Source organism: Pan troglodytes, chromosome 13, assembly GCF_028858775.2.
Source record: "Pan troglodytes isolate AG18354 chromosome 13, NHGRI_mPanTro3-v2.0_pri, whole genome shotgun sequence".
NCBI lineage: Eukaryota > Metazoa > Chordata > Mammalia > Primates > Hominidae > Pan > Pan troglodytes.
In genome coordinates, this window is record NC_072411.2 from 77,119,619 (window position 1) to 77,143,635 (window position 24,017).

Sequence of the window (24,017 nt, forward strand, 5' to 3'; positions counted from 1 at the left end):
CAATCCTAAGCCAAAAGAACAAAGCTGGAGGCATCATGCTACCTGACTTCAAACTATACTACAAGGCTACAGTAACCAAAACAGCATGGTACTGGTACCAAAACAGAGATATAGATCAATGGAACAGAATAGAGCCCTCAGAAATAACGCCGCATATGTACAACTATCTGATCGTTGACAAACCTGAGAAAAACAAGCAATGGGGAAAGGATTCCCTATTTAATAAATGGTGCTGGGAAAACTGGCTAGCCATATGTAGAAAGCTGAAACTGGATCCCTTCCTTACTTATACAAAAATTAACTCAAGATGGATTAAAGACTTTAAGGTTAGACCTAAAACCATAAAAACCCTAGAAGAAAACCTAGGCATTACCATTCAGGACATAGGCATGGGCAAAGACTTCATGTCTAAAACACCAAAAGCAATGGCAACAAAAGCCAAAACTGACAAATGGGATCTAATTAAACTAAAGAGCTTCTGCACAGCAAAAGAAACTACCATCAGAGTGAACAGGCAACCTACAAAATGGAAGAAAATTTTCGCAACCTACTTATCTGACAAAGGGCTAATAACCAGAATCTACAATGAACTCAAATTTACAAGAAAAAAACAAAGAACCCCATCAAAAACTGGGCAAAGGATATGGACAGACACTTCTCAAAAGAAGACATTTATGCAGCCAAAAGACACATGAAAAAAATGCTCATCACTGGCCATCAGAGAAATGCAAATCAAAACCACAATGAGATATCATCTCACACCAGTTAGAATGGCAATCATTAAAAAGTCAGGAAACAACAGGTGCTGGAGAGGATGTGGAGAAATAGGAACACTTTTACACTGTTGGTGGGACTGTAAACTAGTTCAACCATTGTGGAAGTCAGTGTGGTGATTCCTCAGGGATCTAGAACTAGAAATACCAATTGACCCAGCCATCCCATTACTGGGTATACACCCAAAGGACTATAAATCATGCTGCTATAAAGACACATGCACATGTATGTTTATTGCAGCACTATTCACAATAGCAAAGACTTGGAACCAACCAAAATGTCCAACGATGATAGACTGGATTAAGAAAATGTAGCACAGATACACCATGGAATACTATGCAGCCATAAAAAATGATGTGTTCATGTCCTTTGTAGGGACATGGATGAAGTTGGAAATCATCATTCTCCGTAAACTATCGCAAGGACAAAAAAACCAAACACCACATGTTCTCACTCATAGATGGGAATTGAACAATGAGAACACATGGACACAGGAAGGGGAACATCACACTCTGGGGACTGTTGTGGGGTGGGGGGAGGGGGGAGGGATAGCATTAGGAGATATACCTAATGCTAAATGACAAGTTAATGGGTACAGCACACCAGCATGGCACATGTATACATATGTAACTAACCGGCACATTGTGCACATGTACGCTAAAACTTAAAGTATAAAAAAAAAAAAGTTAAAAAAAAAAAGAATGCATAGGAAAATAAGTTAGGTGCCTATTTCTGTGTTCCCACAGCCACATACTTTTGTGTGTATACATATAGATCTCTTCCATAGTACTTATCACACTGGATTGTAACTTTTGGTGTACTTGTTTGCTACCTCTACCAGACTGGGAATTTCTTGAAGGCAGAACATATCTTTTCCTTGGTATCCCCAGAGCACAGCACATTGCCTGATATGGACTGAGTAGACAGACATATTTTAGAGAGGACCACGTAATTCTATGTCTAGGAGGTAAAAAATATCAAAGAAGGTGAAATGAAAAAGCTTAAATAATATGAATCTGGTCAGAGGTCCTAACTTCATCATTTATAGCAATAATCTCACCAATACAGCTACACTGTTAATTTTCTGTTATGTAAATTGGCATATTATGTAGTATCACCTCAATTACGGAACTCTAAAAATCACAAATGTCTTCTCTCTGAAACACTCTATACATTCATAATAAACCATATTATGTAACAAAATGCTATATGTGACAAAAGTACTGAAAGTGTTATGTGTTGGCTAGCTAATTGATATAAAATAAGTGATTTAAATATAGACTGGGTGTGGTGGCTCATGCCTGTAATCCCAGCACTTTGGGAGACTGAGGCGGGCAGATAACTTGAGGTCAGGAGTTTAAGACCAGCCTGGCCAACGTGGTGAAACCCTGTCTCTACTAAAAATATAAGAATTAGCTGGGTCTGGTGGCGCATGCCTGTAATCCCAGTGACTTGGAAGGCTGAGGCAGGAGAACTGCTTGAATTCAAGAGGTGGAGGTTGCACCACTGCATTCCAGCCTGGGCTACAGAGTGAGACTCAGTCTCAAAAAAATAAAATAAATAAATAAATACATACATACATACATACACACACACACACACACACACACACACACACACACACACACACACACACAAATTCTCTCTTTAAATAGACAGGTCTGAAACTGATGAACAGGACATCAATTTCTACATTTCAAACTTAACTGTTGGTGGTATTCAGGCTGTTGATCTAATTAGACTACCTGGTTTACTAACATATAGTTGTAACATGAAGATGCCAGTAGCTAGGAAAGGTTAATGAACATCAAGGACTGAAGAGGTACAGTACTTGATTCTTGCTACAACATATATTTGTGCTAACTGAATTTTAACTGGCATTAACTTGGGGAAACAATGGAAAAGGCCAAGAAGAAGAAATTAAAAACTTTTGCACATTCTTTTATTTTTTAATTTCTGTTACTCTTTGTTTTAAAAACTCTGCACATTCTTATATATAAATTTGCATGTATCTAAAAGGTATAATATACAAGCATGCTGTAAATTATATTTATCCAAAATTCAAATAACCAATTTTTTCCACTACACCTTTTAAATGGCAGAAATGGTTAAGAAATAAACCAACAAATTCAAGGTCTGCACAATACAAATTCAGTCCAATTTTTTACATTGTCCTGATCTAAAATGTTTTACAGTAACATTTTCCTAATGATGATTCTGAAGCTCAAAAGTGACTTTTGGATGACAGGTTACAAATTAAATATAACTTGTATTATTACTGTACTCTAATAGTCCATTTCATTAAAAGATGGTATCACCACTAGATTAAAAGCAGCAAATGAGACACAATTACTGGCTAGGAATTGGGACTGAGAGAAATACTGCAAAGCAAACATAGCTGGAGTGCAGTTTAGGCATGAGGGTGGGCCAAACCTTTAAGAAGTGGATTAGTTGAGCTGTACAGCCCTAGTAAGTATAAGCATATGCTAGTGGTCAAGACCAGGTCAAGCGGGGGTTGGAAACAGGATGCTCATGCAGGTAAAGGTTTTATAACTGAATTAGTTAGAAGAGACAAAAGCTGAGTGGTTCCTAAGTCACATATATATATATACACATTTATTTATTTTAGTAGAGATGGGGTTTCACCATGTTGGCCACGCTGGTCTTGAACTCCCAGCCTCAAGTGATCTACCTGCCTCAGCCTCCCAAAGTGCTGGAATTACAGGAGTGAGCCACTGCTCCTGGCCTCATTTATGATAAATATAGTAAATTCAGCAAACTACTCCAAGCATTCAAGAATTTTAATCTCATAAAGAAAATACTGTGTTTCTAAAAATAAAGATAGGCATGATTTATTACTATTCAGATAAGATGGCTGCATAAGTCATGATTTTAATTCTGAAATCTTTCTATTAAGAAAGATCAGAAGACAGGTAGAGAGAGAGAAGGGGCTGCTACACAAATATAATGGGAAGACTCCTTAAGTTTCTATACACAGAGACCTCAGAATATAAAAACAGAGGTTACACACACACACAAAACCAGTTTGCTTAAGCCAAAATAAATATCAAGGGGATGTTCAGCCACAAAAAGACTTAATATTAAATGAAAAAAAAAATGTATACCTCTTACTATTTTGTGGATTATTTTAGACTAGATTTTAGTTGGATTCAGCCTCCAAAGTCCTTCTGGTTGTACTATCTACTATTTGTGAGTTAGTATACTTGCAGGATATGTTAGTTATCTTCCTGGGTCATTCTGAAGATGAAGTAAAATAAGGGATATAAAAGCATTTTGAAAATGTGAAAGTCCCATTCAAATGTGAGAAATCATCACTTTGTCAAAGTAAAACATATTTGGAAAGATGGAACAGATGCTAAAAGAAATTATTATTCTGGTCTAAAATCTAATGTAAATTATTTTGTCATTATCTCTACCACTGCTCCACTCTAATAATGTGGCTACTCAAAGGTTAATTACATAGCAGCAAACAAATTTTTCTTACATTGTCTATGTAATGTAAATAGCCTGCTGAAATCATCAAACGATAGCCAACTGACTAATCAATCAAAGCTTTTATTGATATTTGGCCATGAATATCAGGTATTCCCTAAATTTATGATCTTTGACTTTCTACTTCAGCCATTACCCCCAAAAATAAAGAAACAGTATGAATAGTTTCTTATTTTGCGGAATTTCTCATTGCTATGAATTTTTAAAATGTTTAAGCCTCACAAAAGGCAGTTAAGTATCAAGTTTCCCTCCACATAGTTCCAAGGGTTATCGTGGAATGTAAAACCTTACATATGAAAACAAACTAGTTTTTTAAAAATTTATATTTTTAACAGAAAAAAAGACAAGAGTTCTCACTAGAGCTACAAAATATTTTGGGAACACCTTGCAAAATGAATGGGAATGACTCCTTTCCTATTCTCACACTTTAATTACTTGTTTCATGTCTGTCTCCTCTGCCACAAATTCTGTAAGTGCAAAGACAATGTCTTTTTCGCTGTTATCCATATCTAATAATATGCCTTGCACATAATAGATGCATAATGACAGAATGAAAAATAACTAGCATTTGCACAGTGTAGTTACAACACTGTTCTATACCTTATTTCAGTTGCTTTTCATAAAAGTACTTATTCTATCAGTTTGACGGAGAAACAAAGGCTTAGGAAGATTCTTAGTAAAAGCTTCAAATGTAAGTATTAGATCTCAAACTCAGAATAAAATGCATGAGATGATGGCAGCTACACTAATACCCCTTTCTTTCATCTAGAATATAGTTAAAAACTCAGTGGAAAAAAGTGGAAGATAGATATAGAATTCAGAAATTAAATCAAAAAGGTATTATAATGTATCTTCCAATTATTGCTATTTTTTCCTATTTCAAGTGATAAATACTGAAATAAAATACTGTCTGGTACCAGAAATAAAAGATTTAATCTCATTTTCTATAAGTCAACGGACCAATAAAACCTTTTCCACATCATTAACTTATGAGTAAATAATTCTCTAGCTATAAAAGTGTGCTTTTATTAATTTATTGTGCTTCCACTCCACACACATTTTGCAGTATCTAAGTTATTAGGTTGGTGCAAACGGAATCACAGTTTTTGCCATTAAAAGTATGTTTTGCCGTTACCTTTAATGGCAAAAGCTGCGATTCTGTTTGCACCAACCTAATATAACAGCCAAATCCACACAAAAATAATTATCAAGTTGTACCCACAGAGTAACTGTTAAGCAGCTACTGTTAGTAAAGAAAAGGAATCTGCTTTTTGTTCATAAGGAAACATGCTACATTTATAAACTGAAAATTAACCCCCATAATGAGTATAACTGAAAGACAAAGCTATAAACAGGTAAAAACCATTTCAAGTAAAAGATAACAAAATTAACAAAATAGATATTACTTTAAAAATACAGTAATTGGCTGGGTGCAGTGGCTCATGCCTGTAATCCCAGCACTTTGGGAAGCTGAGGCGGGCAGATCACTTGAGGTCGGGAGTTCGAGACCAGCCTGACCAACGTGGAGAAACCCATCTCTACTAAAAATACAAAATTAGCCAGGTGTGGTGGCGCATGCCTGTAATCCCAGCTACTCAGGAGGCTGAGGCAGGAGAATTGCTTGAACCCGGGAGGTGGAGGTTGCAGTGAGCTGAGATTGAGCCATTGCACTCTAGCCTGGGGAATAAGAGCAAAACTCTGTCTCCAAAAAAAACCCAATAATTTATAACCAACAGTATTCAATTTTTGGTCTAGATTACCATAAATGTCTCTAATATAATTTGATGAAATTGCTCTTTTAGCAATGATTTGGGAAAACTAAAACATGATTAAATTTAGTGAATGCGGCAATAAGGTTGTATATATTTTAAGGCCTAATATGTATTTGGTAAAAATATGAACAATCACACCTCAACACTTGTTAAACCTTGTATTACATATAAAATATATAAGTAAACTATGGGTCATTACAGCCCACTACACTGATCAGCTAAGCCTACATGTCACATGAAGGATCATCAAGGAAATACAGAATTGATTAATGTTTTCACATAAAGTAGGGTTTAATTATTTCTCTGACATTCAATTTTCTTTACAAGTCATTCTGTTCTTCACAGTTAACGGTTTTGCTGTTGGCAGACTGAAAGAAATTTTTCTCCCCGAATCTATTATAGGCATGTTAACTCTTCACATTCTGAAAGCTAAAATCTGTCACTTTTAAAAAACTTATTTTACTTGACAAATAAGTAGAAAACAACAAAAAGTCAAAATAATATATTGACTTGAAACAATAACAGAAAGTCATCATTGAAGTACCCTTTCTTCCCAAACCATCCATGCTCTCAATTCCCTCCTCACCATCGTTTGCACCTTGGTACATGTCATTTCTAAAATGCTACCTATACTTACGGAGTCATTTCTATACCAGTTCCTATACCTATACATTTACCCATCTAACTGTAAACCTTTTTATTAATAAGAAAGCATTATGCTTTATTAGGCATAATAATAATGCTTAATTTAGATGTAACTGACCTTTTTTCGTAATTTACCAAGGTGAGATTCATATAACATAAAGGTAATCAGTTTAAACTGGCATTTAGTGCATTCACAATGTTGTGCAACTACCACCCTCTGTCTAGTAACAAAATATTTCCATCGCTCCAAAGTAAAACCCTTACCCACTAAGCAGTTTCTCCTTATTCTCCCTCCCCCATTAATATGCCATCTCTCTCTATGGATTTATTTATTCTGGGTATTTCACATAAATGGAATGACACAACATCTGATGTTTGTTCTATATTCTTTCACTTAACATAATGTTTTGAGGTTCATCTACACTGTAGCATATACTTCATTCCTTTTTATGGCGGAATAATATTCCATTGTACATATAAACCACAACTTGTCTATCCATTCATCTTGGATGGACATTTGGGCTGTTTCCAACAACTTTCTTTTTGCCCATACAAATATATATATTATAGATATTTTCCCAGGTTAATATAAATAGATGGATATAATGCTTTTTCTTTTTTGGAGAAGTATTGTAAGTAAAATCCTGGATAATATATCATTTTGGCTCCTATTTTAAAATGCATTTCTAAATCTAAGATGATGCCATCATCACCCAGCTTTTAATGGTCAAAAATACTGGTTTTACTTCTTCTGTACATAATTTGAGGTATTAACTAAACTCAAGTTCAAATGTAGAGCTTAATTTAGTGATTTCCTAAATTTAGCTTTCATTTAATAGTCTCATGCTTCAAAAAATGATGTCAGCAAACTTCTACCTAATGATAAATCTTATCTTTATTTCTCCAATCAAAAAACTTCTACCCAAATTAGGAAGTATATACAAAGCACTTCTACAATAATGACATTTTAATCATAGACTGTGTGACAGAAAAAACATGAAATAAATGGAGTCAAGATTATACTTATTTTGAATACTTAATTTTCCATGGTTTTCTGCAATAATAAAGGGCTAACAGTGGTAACCAGTGCTGCAGTGTAACTAAGGAAACAGCAATATCTCATTAAAAGGTATTAAGATTGCTCTAAAATGGGTCAAAGCAGAAAACTTGCCCAGCTTAAAATCCCTGTAAATAATAACATATATGTATGCACTACTTCATAGTTTTCAGGTACTTTTACTTCTTAAATAAGGCATAATAAGCCAAATTACAAAGGAAAATAATGGTAAATTTGTCTTACTAGTTAAAATTTTCTGTACGAAGAAACCCGTGAACTGACTGATTTATGTAACAATACAGAGAAGTGGTATTACCACATCTATTCTACAGGTAAGACAACTGAAGACAACAGTGATTGTGTTTTATGTCATACAACTATAAAATAGCAGGTCATTCAGAAGATTTTGTTAGTTAAGAACAAAAAAAAAATACACATATCTAAATCACTTTGTTCATGTAATATTTGAAAATTTAAATAATAATAAATATTCTAACAGACTTGATATAAAATAGCCATTTTTGCAGCATAAATTAGTACCTACAGTCTGTACTATTAAAAAAAAAAGAAAATTTAGAAATGTTTTCCAAAAATTTCTGAAACATTCTGGATTAAAAATTTATCAGATGATGGGCTGGGCACAGTGGCTCACGCCTGTAATCTAGCAATTTGGGAGGCTGAGGCGGGTGGATCACCTGAGGTCAGGAGTTCGAGACCAGCCTGACCAACATGGTGAAACCCCATCTCTACTAAAAATACAAAAATTAGCCGGGTGTGGTGGTGCGCACCTGTAATCCCAGCTACCTGGGAGGCTGAGGCAGGAGAATCACTGGCACCCGGGAGCTGGAGGTTGCAGTGAGCCGAGATTGCGCCACTGCACTTCAGCCCAGGTGATAGAGTGAGACTCCGTCTCAAAAACAAAAAAACAATTTATCAGATGATAAATGATAAAATATATTTCTTAATAAACCTTAGAAGATAAGCACATATTTTAAGTCTATGTGATGTGGTAAGTTGTATTAAAATTTTCTTCTAAATCATTAAAATAAAATCGTTAAAAATAAGTTCTGCAAGACAATCTATTTGTTCTATCATGTCAATATTCAAAGCAAAATAAAGACTTAAAGATGTCTGCTTCACATTAAAAAAATTTAAATTATAAAACTTACATTTGGTTAAATGCTATGTCTGATGCTAAAAACTGTTTCCTAACCATTTAAACAGACAACTATATTGGTGATATCTTAAAGACAGATTTAAGAAGACAGCAGGTCTCTTACCATCAATTATGATTATACAGAAAGATTCACTTTTAACTGGGTATGGATAATTCAGAAGATTGAGCTAGACTAATAACAACTGCAATTCATTAACATCAATTTTCTAGTTGATACTTATCAGTTGGCAGTTTAAGATTATATAGGAGAATATTTACGTTAAAAAACACAACAAAAACAAAAGGAAGGAAGAAAAACAAAGGAAACAGATTCGGTGCTGCCTTAAAACTTTATACTCCATGAGGTTTTAAGAAATGTATCTGAGGCACATTGGCAGGGCAGTATGAAATGATCTGTACTGCCACTGGCCATATTGTACCTGGTCTGTGGATAATTAGAGTCCTTCAGTTTCCAAAGCTGTCAATCTGGCACCTTTCACGAGCAATATATTCACTTTAAATAAAACAAAACAGAACAAAATTTATAATTCAAAGAATGAAAGAATTTAAAAATAAAAACTGCTACTGAAGCAACTTATAGTTGTGCTATAAACCAAAAAAATAGACAAGAAAAGTGAAATAACAGTGATATTTTTAAATTTTAAAATTCTCTGCACTTTATATCACAACTTTATAAAGTTCAAACCGGATAGTTTAGCTACTTTTGTACGCAGGTAAACACATTTTAAATTTCTTCACTGTATCAGTGTTGAAAGTTTTATATTATTTCATCTCAGCATCCAAACAAACAGGTTTACAAAACTATGATTTACTATAGATTCCATACACACCCAATATCATGTCCTAAAATGTTTGGAGGCCCAACTAGGAAAAAAAAAATCTATGTTCACAATTATTAAAAAAGAAAAACAAAATTCACATATATGCACCATACCTGCAGCTGACCATTTAATGAACTCAAGTCTTCAGCTTTCTTCTCTAAAGACTGAACCCAGACTTTCCTTTTTTGTCGGCATCTTGAAGCTGCTGCTCTATTTCGCTCTAAAAACTTTCTCCTTTTTTCATCGGGATCTTCGTTAGCTGCTCTTCTCCGACGACCACTTGTACTTTGGGTCTGTGGAGTTGTGTGAGCTGGAGAAGCCTATTATAAACAGAGATGAAAGCCTGTTATATTTGTATCTAGTGAGTGAATTAACATAGGCAGTAAAGGGTGTCAAAGGGGGAGAGCAACTGTATTTTCTAAGTCTTGTTGAATACATCAGTATGTTGGGGCAATATGAAAATCACCCTGTGGTTTAACTTCCTTCTTGAATATACTTATGTTATGAGCTATGCTATAACACAATTCTCACTAATGCAATGTCACAGCAAATGTATTCTTTATGTATAATATTTTCATTTACATACAAATATGAAAAAATTTAAAACACAATACAAATGATATATAGAAATATTTTTCCAAGTATATTTTAACAGATTTTATTATATTATTAAATCCCTGGAAAACTGATTATAAATTTCTCAAAACGTTTAATAACTTCCTATTTAAATTCATGATAGAAAACCATGATTTCTATGCTATTTTTAAATTAAATATCTCACATTAAATGCCAATTTTCTTAAAATTTGTTTCTCTAAAGTTATGGAGTGAAAATATATATATTCTTTGGTATATTCAGCTTTTCTTCAGTTTGTGAAATTTAGGGTCAGTCTTTTTCTAAGGGTCAAGTTCTTATATTTATTAATACTCATTTTTCTGGTAGGGAGAATCCCACAGGAGCCTTAATTTTCATTTTAATTGTTCCCTCTGCTCCCCAATGAATCAGCTTGGTTATCTCAGATTAGTAAGAGAAAGAAATCTTCAGTCACCAGTAATATTGTCTAATGTATAAGACTATAAAACAATAGGTATCTTCAAGTCTTTCACAAACCCCAAAACTGTGCCACAGAACAAATGAATATGGGTGTCAAAAAATGAACTCTTGGCCGGGCGTGGTGGCTCATGCCTGTAATCCCAGCACTCTGGGAGGCCAAGGCGGGTGGATCACTTGAGGTCAGGAGTTCGAGACCAGCCTGGCCAACATGGTGAAAACCAGTCTCTATTAAAATACAAAAAAATTAGCTGGGCGTGGTGGTGCATGCCTATAATCCTAGATAATTGGGAGGCTGAGGCACGAGAATCACTTGAACTCGGGAGGCAGAGGTTGCAGTGAGTCAAGATAACACCACTGCACGCCAGCCTGGGCAATACAGCGAGACTCAGTCTCAAAAAATACGAAAAAAAAAAAAAAAAACAAAGAAAGAAGAAAATGAGCTCTTGGAAATGGTGCAGAGAAAAGAACACTTTGTGGCTACAGGCACACTATCCAAAGGAGAAGCCTGAAAACAATCTTTTACCTATAATTTATTATATTTAAAAATGGTATGCACAAATAAAATTTCTTTTCTCCTAATCTATGTAATACAAGTCTTATATAAAGCTCAAGATAAATTCTGCAGGTAAATTACCAAACTATTTTTCACTCTAACAAATTCCAAAAAATAAAGTTATCATTTCTTTGTCCAAATAACTAGCATTACAAAGAGAGTTATTTCATGTATAAAGTATTTCACGCCTGGGCAACATAGCAAAACCTCATCTCTACAAATAATTTAAAAAATTAGCCAAGTGCGGTGGCATGTGCTTGTGGTCCTAGTTACTCAAGAGGCTGAGGTGGGAGAGGATTGCTTGAGCCTGGGAAGTCGAGGCTGCAGTGAGCCATGATCGCACCACTGTACTCCAGCATGGGCAACAGAGGAAGATCCCGTCTCAAAAAAGAAATATTTTAATTGTAATAAAGATTAAGCATTTAAATTAGAGCGTTTCTTTTACTTACATAATTGCAACTTAATGTTTTAGAAAAATATTTCTATGGCTGGCTTCAAGATTTGCAATCTTGAAATGTTTTTCTTCATCCTCCTATTTTTCTTTTTCTTTTTTTTTTTTTTGAGATGGAGTCTCGCTCTGTGGCCCAGGCTGGAGTGCAATGACGTGATCTTGGCTCACTACAACTTCCGCCTCCTGGGTTCCAAGTGATTCTCCTACTCAGCCTCCCGAGTAGCTCGGATTACAGGTGCCCGCCACCACACCCAGCTTAATTTTTGTATTTTTAGTAGAGACGGGGTTTCACCAGGTTGTGGTCTCGAACTCCTGACCTCAGGTGATCCACCCGCCTCAGGCTCCCAAAGTGCTGGGATTATAGGCGTGAGCCACAACCTCCTATTTTTCTTATTGAGAATGGCAGGTTTTTTCTTTTACTCATCTGGCTGAATAAGAGAGAACAGTTTATTTTTGTTTTTAATTGATTTAACTCATTATAGCAAAGACTAATCATAAGTACTAGCAGAATAACAGAAGCTTAATTTCTGCTACTCAGAGTTACATTTGTATATTTTTATGTCTACCAAGGATTGGAGGCTTCTTAGAAGTGTATACTGCTCCTTCTCTCCCCATGTCTATTAATTCATTCTATTTCATTCAGAAAATCCTTATAGGAACTATTCTAGAAACTAAGTATAGCAGTGAACAAACAGATAAAGTCCTACCCTCATGGGGCTTCCATCCAATACAATAACATATAAAGATATAAATAAAAATTAGATCCAGGGAAACTATAGTTAGTGCAAGAAAGTAAGGACAATAAATTATATTCATTTTTTAAAAATAACCCTTTAAAAATGTAAAAAATCATACTTAACTTGCAGACCACACAAAAACACCCATGGGTTGCATATGGCCTGTGAATCATTGTTAAACCCTGAGGTATAACATTAACACATATACACAATCACTCAGCCCCTCATTTTCCCTTTTGGTCCCTAAGTAAAGTTGGTTAGTGGATGACAACCACAACTACATTTCATTATATATTAAGTTTTTAAAAGACAAGATACAGTTATGTAAATACCTATGCTTAGGTGGCAATCTAAAACTTGTTTATATGTGTTTCTTTGATTGAAAACTTTTGCTTTTTAATGCCAATGCTAATATTCTTCAAGTAAAGATAAAAGGTCTAAATAGAATTCTGAAACATTTAACAGGAGTACAATAATCCTTTACTAGAAAGAATTAGAAAAGCACTGCAGGCATATAACAATATCAATCATCTCATAGGCAGTCACAAACTAGAGATAAGTGAAAGGGGTCTCTAGTATAAATAGCTGCCATAAAGCATATTTGCTCCTTTGGTGATGTTTCACAAGTTTTAATTCAAGAATCATTTGATTTATGTTAGTAATGTAATACCTACATATGTGTATATATGTGTGAATATTTATCTACCTATTTCTCTAAAAGACTTCTGATTACCTACAAGTGAGATAAGGTTACTTATACAAATAAATAACAAAGAGTAATGTTTTACAATGAGTGAGCAAATATTAAAAGCAGAAACAAGAATTATTTGTTCTGCTAGTAACGGAAACAGAAAAAACATCTGCCTCTTTGGGACATACACACTTTAATGGTTGTAGATGGCAACACAATACTGAAATATGATATGCATTGTAATCATAAACATATGGCATTTTAGGAAAAAGGAAAATCAATAATTTTTTAAGAAGAGATCCAAAAAGATTCTTTAGAAATCTTAGCTTTGCTACTTGAAAAACAACGTAAGATTTAGTTACATACATTTCTGAAGAACACAGCATCTCTTAACAAAGAAGTTGCTATTGTCTATAAAATTTACAGAACTTAACCTATTAAATTTTCCTATAACATCAATACTTTGGTTACATAGGAGAACAGTTCAAATCAAACCTGTTTACGCCACAGCAAGAAAAAATATCTAGTGTTAATAGTTACAGTTTATGTCAAATTTGTAGTTTTGGATAATAAGAAAACAAGATACAATTTCATTCTTCTCACTATAAGGTTCTAATATTATTTTTCTGGTTATATAACTATTTTCCAAAGTCATAACTCTATAAACTTCTTCAATCAGGAAATAGTAAAGGAAATTTCTCAAAGCAGTATTCAGTTTCACTGTCCTAAAATCAACAGAAAAAGATGTTTTCTTTAAAAAGAATTGTGACCAACATATATGGACACCCACAGAAATATTTGCAGGTGTCCTGAACAGAAAAACTGCTCTATTATGTCTATTTTTGTATCAATACTTGTATACTGAGCTACCTTTTCCTGAGGCTTTTGATACATCTTTGGAATAACAACATGACCAGAGTAATATTTTTTAAATAAGCCATAAGTTACACTGTACTTTTCTGTTTAAAGATGACAGAGTGCTGAATAATAAAAACAACACACATACCGGAGTTTCTGTAGTGGATGTGGCTGGCTGTTGTAATGACTGTGGTCGAGATTCCTCTGACTGAGTCCTAACCAATCCGCTACCATGACCTTTGACAGTATCACCATTGGTAACTGGAGGATGTTGCTGGGTCAAAGCAGCTTTTAATCTCTGAAATGCAAACACCATTAAAAATTTTTTTTAAGTCCTTAAAGATCATCATGAATATCAACAAGACAAACAATAACACCTTAGGTAGTTTCCCTGAGTCCTTTTGCCTAGTACTACTAGAGGATTCTGTATTTTGCTGTTCCTAGTGAATTTTGAGAAAATAATAATAAAGGCCTTAAAAATGTAACATCATGTCATTGTCCAAGTAAGCACTGGCACCAAACCTGCAAAGAGATCAAATGGGCCCAAACTGAGCCTCCTCCAAGAACCTACAGCTGGGTTTGTCTCTCTTAGGTTTTCCCTGTCCCCAGTAAGCAGATCTAGTTCTCTTTTGCTGTTGCAGGTTTGCCAGTTAATTATTGGATTGTACTGGACTCACATTCAGAGCATGACAGATCTAGTATTAGAATGAGGCCCTAGATATTTATGTCTACCACTTTATCAAGCAACAATTTGAATGAAGCTTATTATGCTATCAATAAAAATTTGTCATATGCAACTATTTTATCTCCCAACCAGTTAGTAAGCTCTCTAAGAGCAGAGATTATCTTATACTTTTGGGTATTCCTTTTAGCAACTGATATAATGATTTGCTACATAGGTACAAAACAAACATATCTGTTAACTGATAGAAATTGGTTTCTTTAGTGAAAATGGTCATATGTGATCTTTAAGGTGGTTTTGTTATGATCTGTAAATATGAAATAATTTGCAAAGATAATCAGACCACAGTATCTCAGCAATGAAAGGGACTTCAGGGATCCAACAGACCTGAGACTATTATTGCTGATACTGTTCTTAATAACTGAGATGTAGTTCTTGGGCCCCAAATACATACTATTACAGGAATTGGAGTCAGAGTTATGTGTATTACACTTTCCTAAGATTCTTATAGAGGTGCATCTTTGAGGGGATGGAGGCTAATAAGAGAGTGAGAGCGAGTGCAACTGAGAGACAAAAGAGAGATAGAGATGTGAGAACCATGTTGCAGCCTACCCAGTGCTTCCCAAACTTCTTAGAATTAAATAACTGTCTGGGGTGTTAAGTGTTAAGAACACATATTCTTGGCAATCTTTTCCTTTCTTCCTTCCCTGAGTACAGCAGAAAGGGGTGAGTGAGAGAAGAGCTTTTAAAAAAGACCCCCAAATAATACCAGTACAAGTATTTCCATTCACTTCAACTAAGAACAATTCAGAAATTTTTATAACTATTTCAAAACTTGTAATTTCTTCCTTTTCATCTAGGCCTATCTTCTTACTGTCTATCATACGTGATCCAGATCCCATAAAAACTGAAGCATATATGAAAAGATCACCGGAATTTCAACTGAGGCAGTAATTATGCGTGAACAAATGTTAGTGGACATTTTCTCTCTCTTGCGAATCACCGTATATTCTGGGTGTGATTTTTAAAATAAAGTCAATTTGTAAAAAGAAAAGTTTTTTCTTGAGATATAAGTTACACATAGCAAGTTAACTCTGTTTAGTGTACAATCCTATTAAATTTCTTTTTTTTTTTTTTTTTTAAGAGGGAGTCTCGCCTGTCGCCCAGGCTGGAGGGCAGTGGCATGATCTTAGCTCACTGCAACCTTCACCTTCACGGTTCAAGCAATTCTCCTGCCTTAGCCTCCTGAGGAGCTGGGATTACAGGTGCATGCCACCACGCCCGGCTCATTTTTGTATTTTTAATAGAGACAGGGTTTTGCCATGTTGGCCAGGCTGGTCTTGAACTCCTGACCTCAAGTGATCCACCCTCCTCGGCCTCCTAAAATTCTGGGATTACAGGTGTGAGCCATCGTGCCTGGCCTCTATTGAATTTTAACAAACAAATACACTCATGCAACCTACCCTACAATCAGGATACACAGCAGTTTTACCACAATAAAATCCTCATGCCCTTTCCTGTCATACTCTCCTTCTACTCCCTGGCCCTGGAAACGACTGATCTGTTTTCTGATCCCAAGAGTTTTGTCTCTTCCAGAAGATCACATACTTGGAAACATACATTGTATAGCCTTTTGAATCTGGCTTCTTTCCCTTAGCACAATGCAGTTGAGATTCACCTGTGTTGTTGTATTATCTGTAGTTTTTTAATGAGTTTTTAATTGTATAGTATCCCCATTTTACACTTTAGGAAACCAGATATCATTTGCTCAAGGATGCAGAGCTGTTAAGCTAGTTCAAATCCTGGATATAAACCCAGATCTCTTTAATTTCAAGTGTAAAATATTTCCATGGCACCATGCTGCATACTTTATCCTTGGTGCTACCAGAAAACACAGGGAAAACTCAAGACAGAGAGTCTGAAACTTTGTGGCTTAATGATTCAAAAAACAATCATAAGGATTTAGAGTGCCAAACCTGTTACTGCAACTGCTAAGCCAGGATCAGGCATGTTTTCTCCCTCTTTTCTGACAGACTACTTCTTTATGAATTATAAAAAGTACCACTTATGTAATATCCTAGTGCTTTCACTGATTAGAACATGCAATGTACTATGGTCTTATAAAGCTGAGAATACACTTTAGGTTCAGAACCTAACTCTACCTCAAACTATCTGTGACTTTGAACAAATCATTGATCTTTGAGTCTCAATTTCTTTACCTATAAAACTGGGAATAATAACTTCCTTGCAGAGTTGAGTTGAAAAATAAATATAACATGTAAAACTATCTGACTCGTAAAAGAATTTTTCAGATGTCAGTTTCCTTATTTCTTTTTTTTTTTTTTTTTTTTTTTTGAGACGGAGTCTCGCTCTGTCGCCCAGGCTGGAGTGCAGTGGCGCGATCTCGGCTCACTGCAAGCTCCGCCTCCCGGGTTCACGCCATTCTCCTGCCTCAGCCTCCCGAGTAGCTGGGACTACAGGCGCCCGCTACCACGCCCGGCTAATTTTTTGTATTTTTAGTAGAGACGGGGTTTCACCGTGTTAGCCAGGATGGTCTCGATCTCCTGACCTCGTGATCCGCCCGCCTCGGCCTCCCAAAGTGCTGGGATTACAGGCGTGAGCCACCGCGCCCGGCCTCCTTATTTCTTTTAAGAATACTATTGAGGCCTCTATTTTCTTAGCACGGAGGTCCAAAGAATCAGGATAGTTCCTATGTTTCTGAATTTTCAAAATATCCCTAAGGGTCATCTTAAGCATTGGTTTGATCCCAAACATATTTTATATATGAGATGTAAAAAGTAAACTAGAGGTTCCTCTTCAAAGACTCTCCTCCCCATCTAATTAGGAATAAATAGTAACTTCTCTTAGAAGCAAAATTTATTCAAAGACCTGTGCTAACATTCAAATATCTGCTAGCCGTAATAAAGAAATCAATGTACTTTATGTTCTTAGCTCCCACAATTTACCTACATATTTGCCCTGGCATGCGTATACTGGTCCAAGTAAGCATTAGGTCATAGCCTGTTCCTCTTCCTTATTTGAAGGTGTTTTTACCTTTCTCAGCATTCCACAAGTTACTTCCTCCTTCCTTTGTTCTCCTCTGCCTTTGCCTCTTTTAAAACTTCTAAGTTGCTAGCCAATCAGGACAAATACAGAATGTGAGGTCCCATTCCAGCCAATGGAAACTGGACACGGCAGTAGGGTGGATGCGTCAGGTTATAAATGACCCTGTCTCCTTTGTTCGGTGTACTCTCATGGGAAAAGTGCTGGCGAGTGTACCCTTTCTGCAGAAAGTAAAAAAATTGGCCTTGCTGAAGAAATTAAATTTATGTTCAAGTGCTATTTCTTTACAGCACCGGGGAACAAGTAAGCATTCCTAACAGAGACATGCTCAAGACCATAAGAAAAACTGAATTTTTTAGAATCAAGACAAGATTCCTAGTTCCTTTTCTAAACAATCAGAAACAACTATATTAGTAGCTAAAACATAGGAAATTAGGACCCTAATAATTGATGGGATAATGTGGAAGTGGATGGATTAAAACTGAAATTAAATGAGGGACTAAAGTAGTAGCTGGCTAGAACCAGACAGGAATACTTAGGAAAACGATCAAGAAGTATTTAAAGTAGAAACACCTGAGTTGGAAAAGTGTGGGTCAGAACAAAGGGAGAGAGTCTTGGGAGGTCGCCAGTCTGCATATTTATATATTTTATAAATAGAATGTTAGACATCAAAATACCATGACTAGTACCCAGTCTATAGTGATAAATTGGGGCTTTCATTTCTAGTTTTAAAATGTGCACAAATATAACTAGAAGTAGAAATGTGAGGCTTAGTAAATTATGTGTTTGGAAAAGATTTTTAAGTTCTTAGGTAGAAATTATCATAGAATTGAAGAGCATTTAAAGTTTTACAGTGAAGAGCTTAACTCTCAGAATTAATGAAATACAGTAACTGCACATAGGGGAGCCTGAAGTACATAAACATCACTCTCTTGAATAATCTTTAGTAGGGCAAGTTACTACCTTATAAAGCACTTAAAAGCAGCATCAGTATTCATTCATTATCCTTCCTTGACTGCCCTAGGGTATACAGTACTCATCCAGTGAGGAAGCTCTAATGTTTGCTCCATGCTGTTACATTGATTACAATGGGTCTGACTTGAAAAGTATGCCAGTGGGTATACAACAGAAGAAAAAGATTTTAAGGGTTAATTAACACTGTTCTAAACTGTCCATTAATTTTTCTAAAACTACAACAAAAATGCACATACGCTAAAAAAATTAGAGTTAGGTCAAAAAAGCAGTCACTAAATATCATTCATATAAATTTTACAATTAATGTAAGGATATCTACAATCCAGCCATACATATTTGTTAGGAGCATTTGAAGAAGGCCAAATACTTGGGTTTAAAAAAAAAAATCAATGAAAACAAATGTAATGAACATTTATTTTACAATAGAATTTTGGAGCTAGCAGACATAATGAAAGTCAATTAGTCCAATCACCATCTTACAGATACAGAAACTCCAAAAAACTGAAGTTACTTCCCAGAATCAAAGTTAGCAGAGATAAAACCAGAAATTCTATTTGTTGACTCCCAGTTCACCAAACATATTCTAAACAAAAGCTTTGCCAAACTGGAGCTCTAGTCTAATGTTAAATTTTCTAAATCTATTAGTAATCAATTAAGTTAAGCATCTGATATTGGTCAGTCCATTACTAAGATCAAAAATCTCTCTCAATAGACAAATCTAATATATGTAAATAAGGATTAAGTACTCTAAGAAGTAAAGATAGAGCACTCATAAAAATTAAAGATTTAAGGTGGGGTGTGATGGCTTATGCCTGTAATCTCAGCACTTTGGGAGGCCAAGGCAGGACTCCTTGAGCCCAGGAGTTCCACATCAGCCTGGGCAATATGGTAAAACTCCATTTCTACAAAAAACTTAAAAATTAGCCAGGTGTGGTGGTGCATGCCTGTAGTCCCAACTACTCAGGAGGCTGAGGCAGGAGGTTTGCTTGAGCCCAGAAGTTTGAGGCTGCAGTGAGCTCTGGCCTGGGCATCAGAGCAAGACCCTGACTCAAAAAAAAGAGAGAGAAAAAAAGGAGGACTTTACAAGGTCTATTTTATCCAACCTGTACAAGAAAACTTAGGCATAATTTTAATTTAAAGTAAAGGTAGACTTTGTTTGATAAACAAAAATGTCTTATGTTTCTATGAAACAGACCAGTATTTTAATGTTTAATTTTCAGTGATGTAAAGTTCAACTACTATACTGAAAACTCTTTTTCTTAGAGAGATATAGATTGTTTCAATTAATTAAAGGATGAATAATTTGTTGTGCTGACCAATCTGACACATTCGCTTTAAGAGGTGATCTCCTAGAAATAATTGTCATTCAAGTTCTATGTTGCACCCTTGAAAATAAATTTTATCACATCTGTCAGAACTTAGTAGTAAGAACAAAGTACTCCATCACAGTTCAAAGAAAAAAGATAATGTTCTCTAGAAACAATTTATGAAAAAGTCAGATCCATATTTCATATGTGCCACAAAAGCTCATCAGAGTAATAACCCTCCTTCTCCTGGGTGTTATCCTACCATCTGCTGCTCTATTACTTATCTTTATTTTGCAACTAATTAACAGCATAATCTTCTAAATTCAGCAAGTTAATTATCATTATTGTGGTCTTTGCAGCATCATCAGTCCTCATGAAATCTTGTCTCCCCACCCCCAGAGAACACATGAAAATCAAGTAGGTTGAGAGAGGGTCTGTTTCTTTGGAGTGGGCTCATTAGGTATTTGCTGATTAGCTCGGCATGCAGAGGCAGGTCAGAAGAATTCTGCTGAACATGAGGTTCCATGCAGGGCCCAACCAAGTTAATGTAGGTTTCTGAACATTTGCCAAGATGCCCTCTGTCAGCTCTCAGTAGAAACCCCCTGCAGAAAACCTACTGGCTACCCACTGTGTGCAAAGATATTTCTCAGTTTGTCACACATCTTAAAAAAAAAAAAAAAAAAAAGACTCTGGAGGATACTATTTAAATACTCTACTAAATCTTAAAATTCCCAGATGATTAACATTTTCTTATTCAGAAGAGCTGCTTTTTGATTACAAATATTACAAAAGAAAATTGTTTTATTAGAAGAGTAATATGATTTACGGGCTTAATGACAAACAAAACCCTGAAACCAAAATTTAGTGACAACTAGTCTAATTCTGTAGAAAATTATATCCTGGGAATTTTTCTGTTGTATTAAAAAGTACTATATAGTCTTTCATTTTTCGGTCCCTATCGACATTTAACACATTCTTACTTTTCCAAAGGCTTAAAGTTCTTAAAAATTAAAAAATACAAGCTTACTCTGAAGACTTTTTTTTTTTTTGGCAGAAAAGAAAGATCTTATTTCAGTATTCACAGCACACACAAACACAATGCATACATAATATCTTCCTGGAAAGGCACTGAACATCTGAAAATCAGAGAATTACAAAAACATCCTATGTTAGCATACAAAGTAAATTTCTCTTTAGCTGTAGTGTGCTACTCATTCTTCCATGTTCCAATCCCATTATTTTTAACCACAGGTCATTTTAGCAGAATCACTACTGCTACAATATACAGCATGTTATTAACAGATTGTGATCATAAAGGTCTAATAAATTCTTGAGAGAGATGCAGAACCCCAAAAGGATGATGTTTAAAATACTTTCAAAGATCTGAAAACAACAAAGTAAAATCCAACAAAAGCAGTAAAAGAAGAAATTACAAGTTTTAAGGTGGTGGCGGGGTAGGGGGGGCGGTGCGCCAACAGGTGAAGAGTCAGAAAAATCACTTAATGTGTAACATGAATCTAGGGAATGTGAGCTGGGAACCACTTATTTGGAGAACTTGGACTTGGAGTTCTATCTTTAAGGCATGAAAGAATCAAGTTCTGTGACCATTTATCTGGTCATTAAGAAAGCTCTGTGCACTGGGATACGAACCCATCTTCAATGTTCTTCAGTTGGGATGACAGAATTGTTTATATGGTGAGTCTTCTTAAGCCCACTGAAGCTTAAAAAAGTAAACCAATACCACTGACATTTTAATTTCAAACTTAAATTTCAAATAAACTATACCTATTTGGTATTTTACGTTCTACAAGTGTCTAATCTAACTTGCCAAGTGGAATAACACATTACCCTTGGACTTTAAGTGAAAATGTTTAATTAAGAGATTGACTTGGGCCTGTGATTTTAGTTGTAAGTGCTGAGATAATGGGCCTGTGATTTTAGTTGTAAGTGCTGAGATAATCTTAAGTAAGCTTCTAAATAATTAATGAATATTTAAGAAAACTATGTATCACTAAGTTTAGTTAAATTTAAGAATTATTAAAGTACTTAAGAAAGTCAGACAATTGAGAGAATTATTGAGTACATAGCTTTACATGTATATAGCTTAGCATGTTTAAGATTATATTTTAAGCTCTTTAAAAGCAATCATCACATAACTGTACATGTAAATTGCCTTGAGAACTTAGGAAAGCACTAGGTTTTTAAACTTGTAATCTTAATAAATCTTATATTATTTTTTAAAAGTAGTCCCTGAATAATCATTATGTGTACAAGTCACCATCAAGGGCATTAAAATCTGCCCCCCCCAAAAAATATGAAATCAAAACCCAAAACAAAATAGCTCATTGATAAAATACAATCCTAATTGCTACACATGCTGGAAAAGAAAACCATAATGGTCTTCTTAGAAGAACATTCTTTTTTGACTCTCCTGATGGCCACTGAACACATTTGCAAGAAAAATCTCAAAATTTAAGATCATGTCTATTGAATTTCTTAGAACCCAAGAAATGTTTGCCATGTAACAATTGATAGAAATAGCTGTTAAATGATGTTGTTAATATAAAAAGAATATTGAAGTGTGAAATAATTTCTATGCAACAAAAAAATTCAAGTAACCAGAATTCCCTTATCCAGTACACTGACATTACCAGTTCAGGCTACTGTACCAGCACAGCAATATCTACTGTTACACAAATGAGCTGAAATAAATAGCTATGATCTATTAGAAAATGGAAATAAAGGAAAATCAAATATACCAAAGATGGTAAGTTCCCAAACCACAATGTAATTAAAATATAAATCAATATGAAAAAGATAAATAGAAAAGCCTTGAAATATTTGGAAATTATATAGTGCACTTCTAAATAACTCACAGGTCAAAGAAGAAATCACAGGAGAAATTTAAAAAGTAATGACAATAAAAGTATAGCATATCAAAATTTGTGCACAGAGGAAATTTTATAGCTTTAAATGTCTATATTAGAAAAAAGATTTAAATAGATAATCTAAGCTTCTACTTTAAGAAACCCAAAAAAGATAAGCAAATTAAGCTTAATTAAGTAGGAGAAAACAAATATTAAAGACAAAAGTAAGTCAATGGGAGTATAAACATACCATTAAGAAAAATAAAGGCAAGCTACACACTAACAGAAAATAGACAGTAGAAATATACGTACCTCTCTCTCTAACAAAAACCTTATATCCAGTGTAAATAAAGAATTCCAGGCTGAGTGCAGTAGCTCACGCCTGTAATCGCAGCACTTTGGGAAGCCGAGGCAGGTGGATCACCTTAGGTCAGGAGTTTGAGACCAGCCTGGCCAACATGGTGAAACCCATCTCTAAAAATACAAAAATTAGCTGGGTGTGGTGGCAGGTGACTGTAATCCCAGCTACTAGGAGGCTGAGGCAGGAGAATCGCTTGAACCTGGGAAGGGGAGGCTGCAGTGAGCCAAGATCTCACCACTGCACTCCAGCCTGAGTGACAAAGAGAAAGACTGTCCAAAAACAACAACAAAAAAAGAATTACAGTCAGGTGCAGTGACTCACGCCTGTAATCCCAACACTTTGGGAAGCTGGGGTAGGCAGATCACTTAAGGTCAGGAGTTCGAGACCAGCCTGGCCAACATGGTGAAACCCCATCTCTACTAAAAATACAAAAATTAGCTGCATGTGGTGGCGGAAGCCTGTAATCCCAGCTACTCGGGAGGCTGAGGCAGGAAAACTGCGTGAACCCTGGAGGCAGAGGTTGCAGTGAACTGAGATTGTGCCACTGCACTCCAGCCTGGGGGACAGAGCAAGACTCTGTCTCAAAAATAAATAAATAAAAATAATTATGCAATAATAAAAACAATTGGCTGGGTGCGGTGACTCTCATGCCCGTAATCC

General features: G+C 35.3%; 1 protein-coding gene across 34 annotated transcripts in view; it reads right to left on the minus strand.

Annotated features, from left to right (window-relative positions):
• ATF2 (activating transcription factor 2) overlaps positions 1 to 24,017 on the minus strand; it is a 97,348-nt gene that overhangs the window by 10,956 nt on the left and 62,375 nt on the right. For 26 of the 34 annotated variants that reach the window (XM_063790157.1, XM_063790145.1, XM_063790162.1 and 23 more), the window contains 2 exon segments: positions 14,251 to 14,400; positions 9,873 to 10,079 (listed from right to left, as the gene is read on the minus strand). In XM_063790157.1, the coding sequence (XP_063646227.1) occupies positions 9,873 to 10,079; positions 14,251 to 14,400 (357 nt within the window). 34 annotated transcript variants of the gene reach the window in all.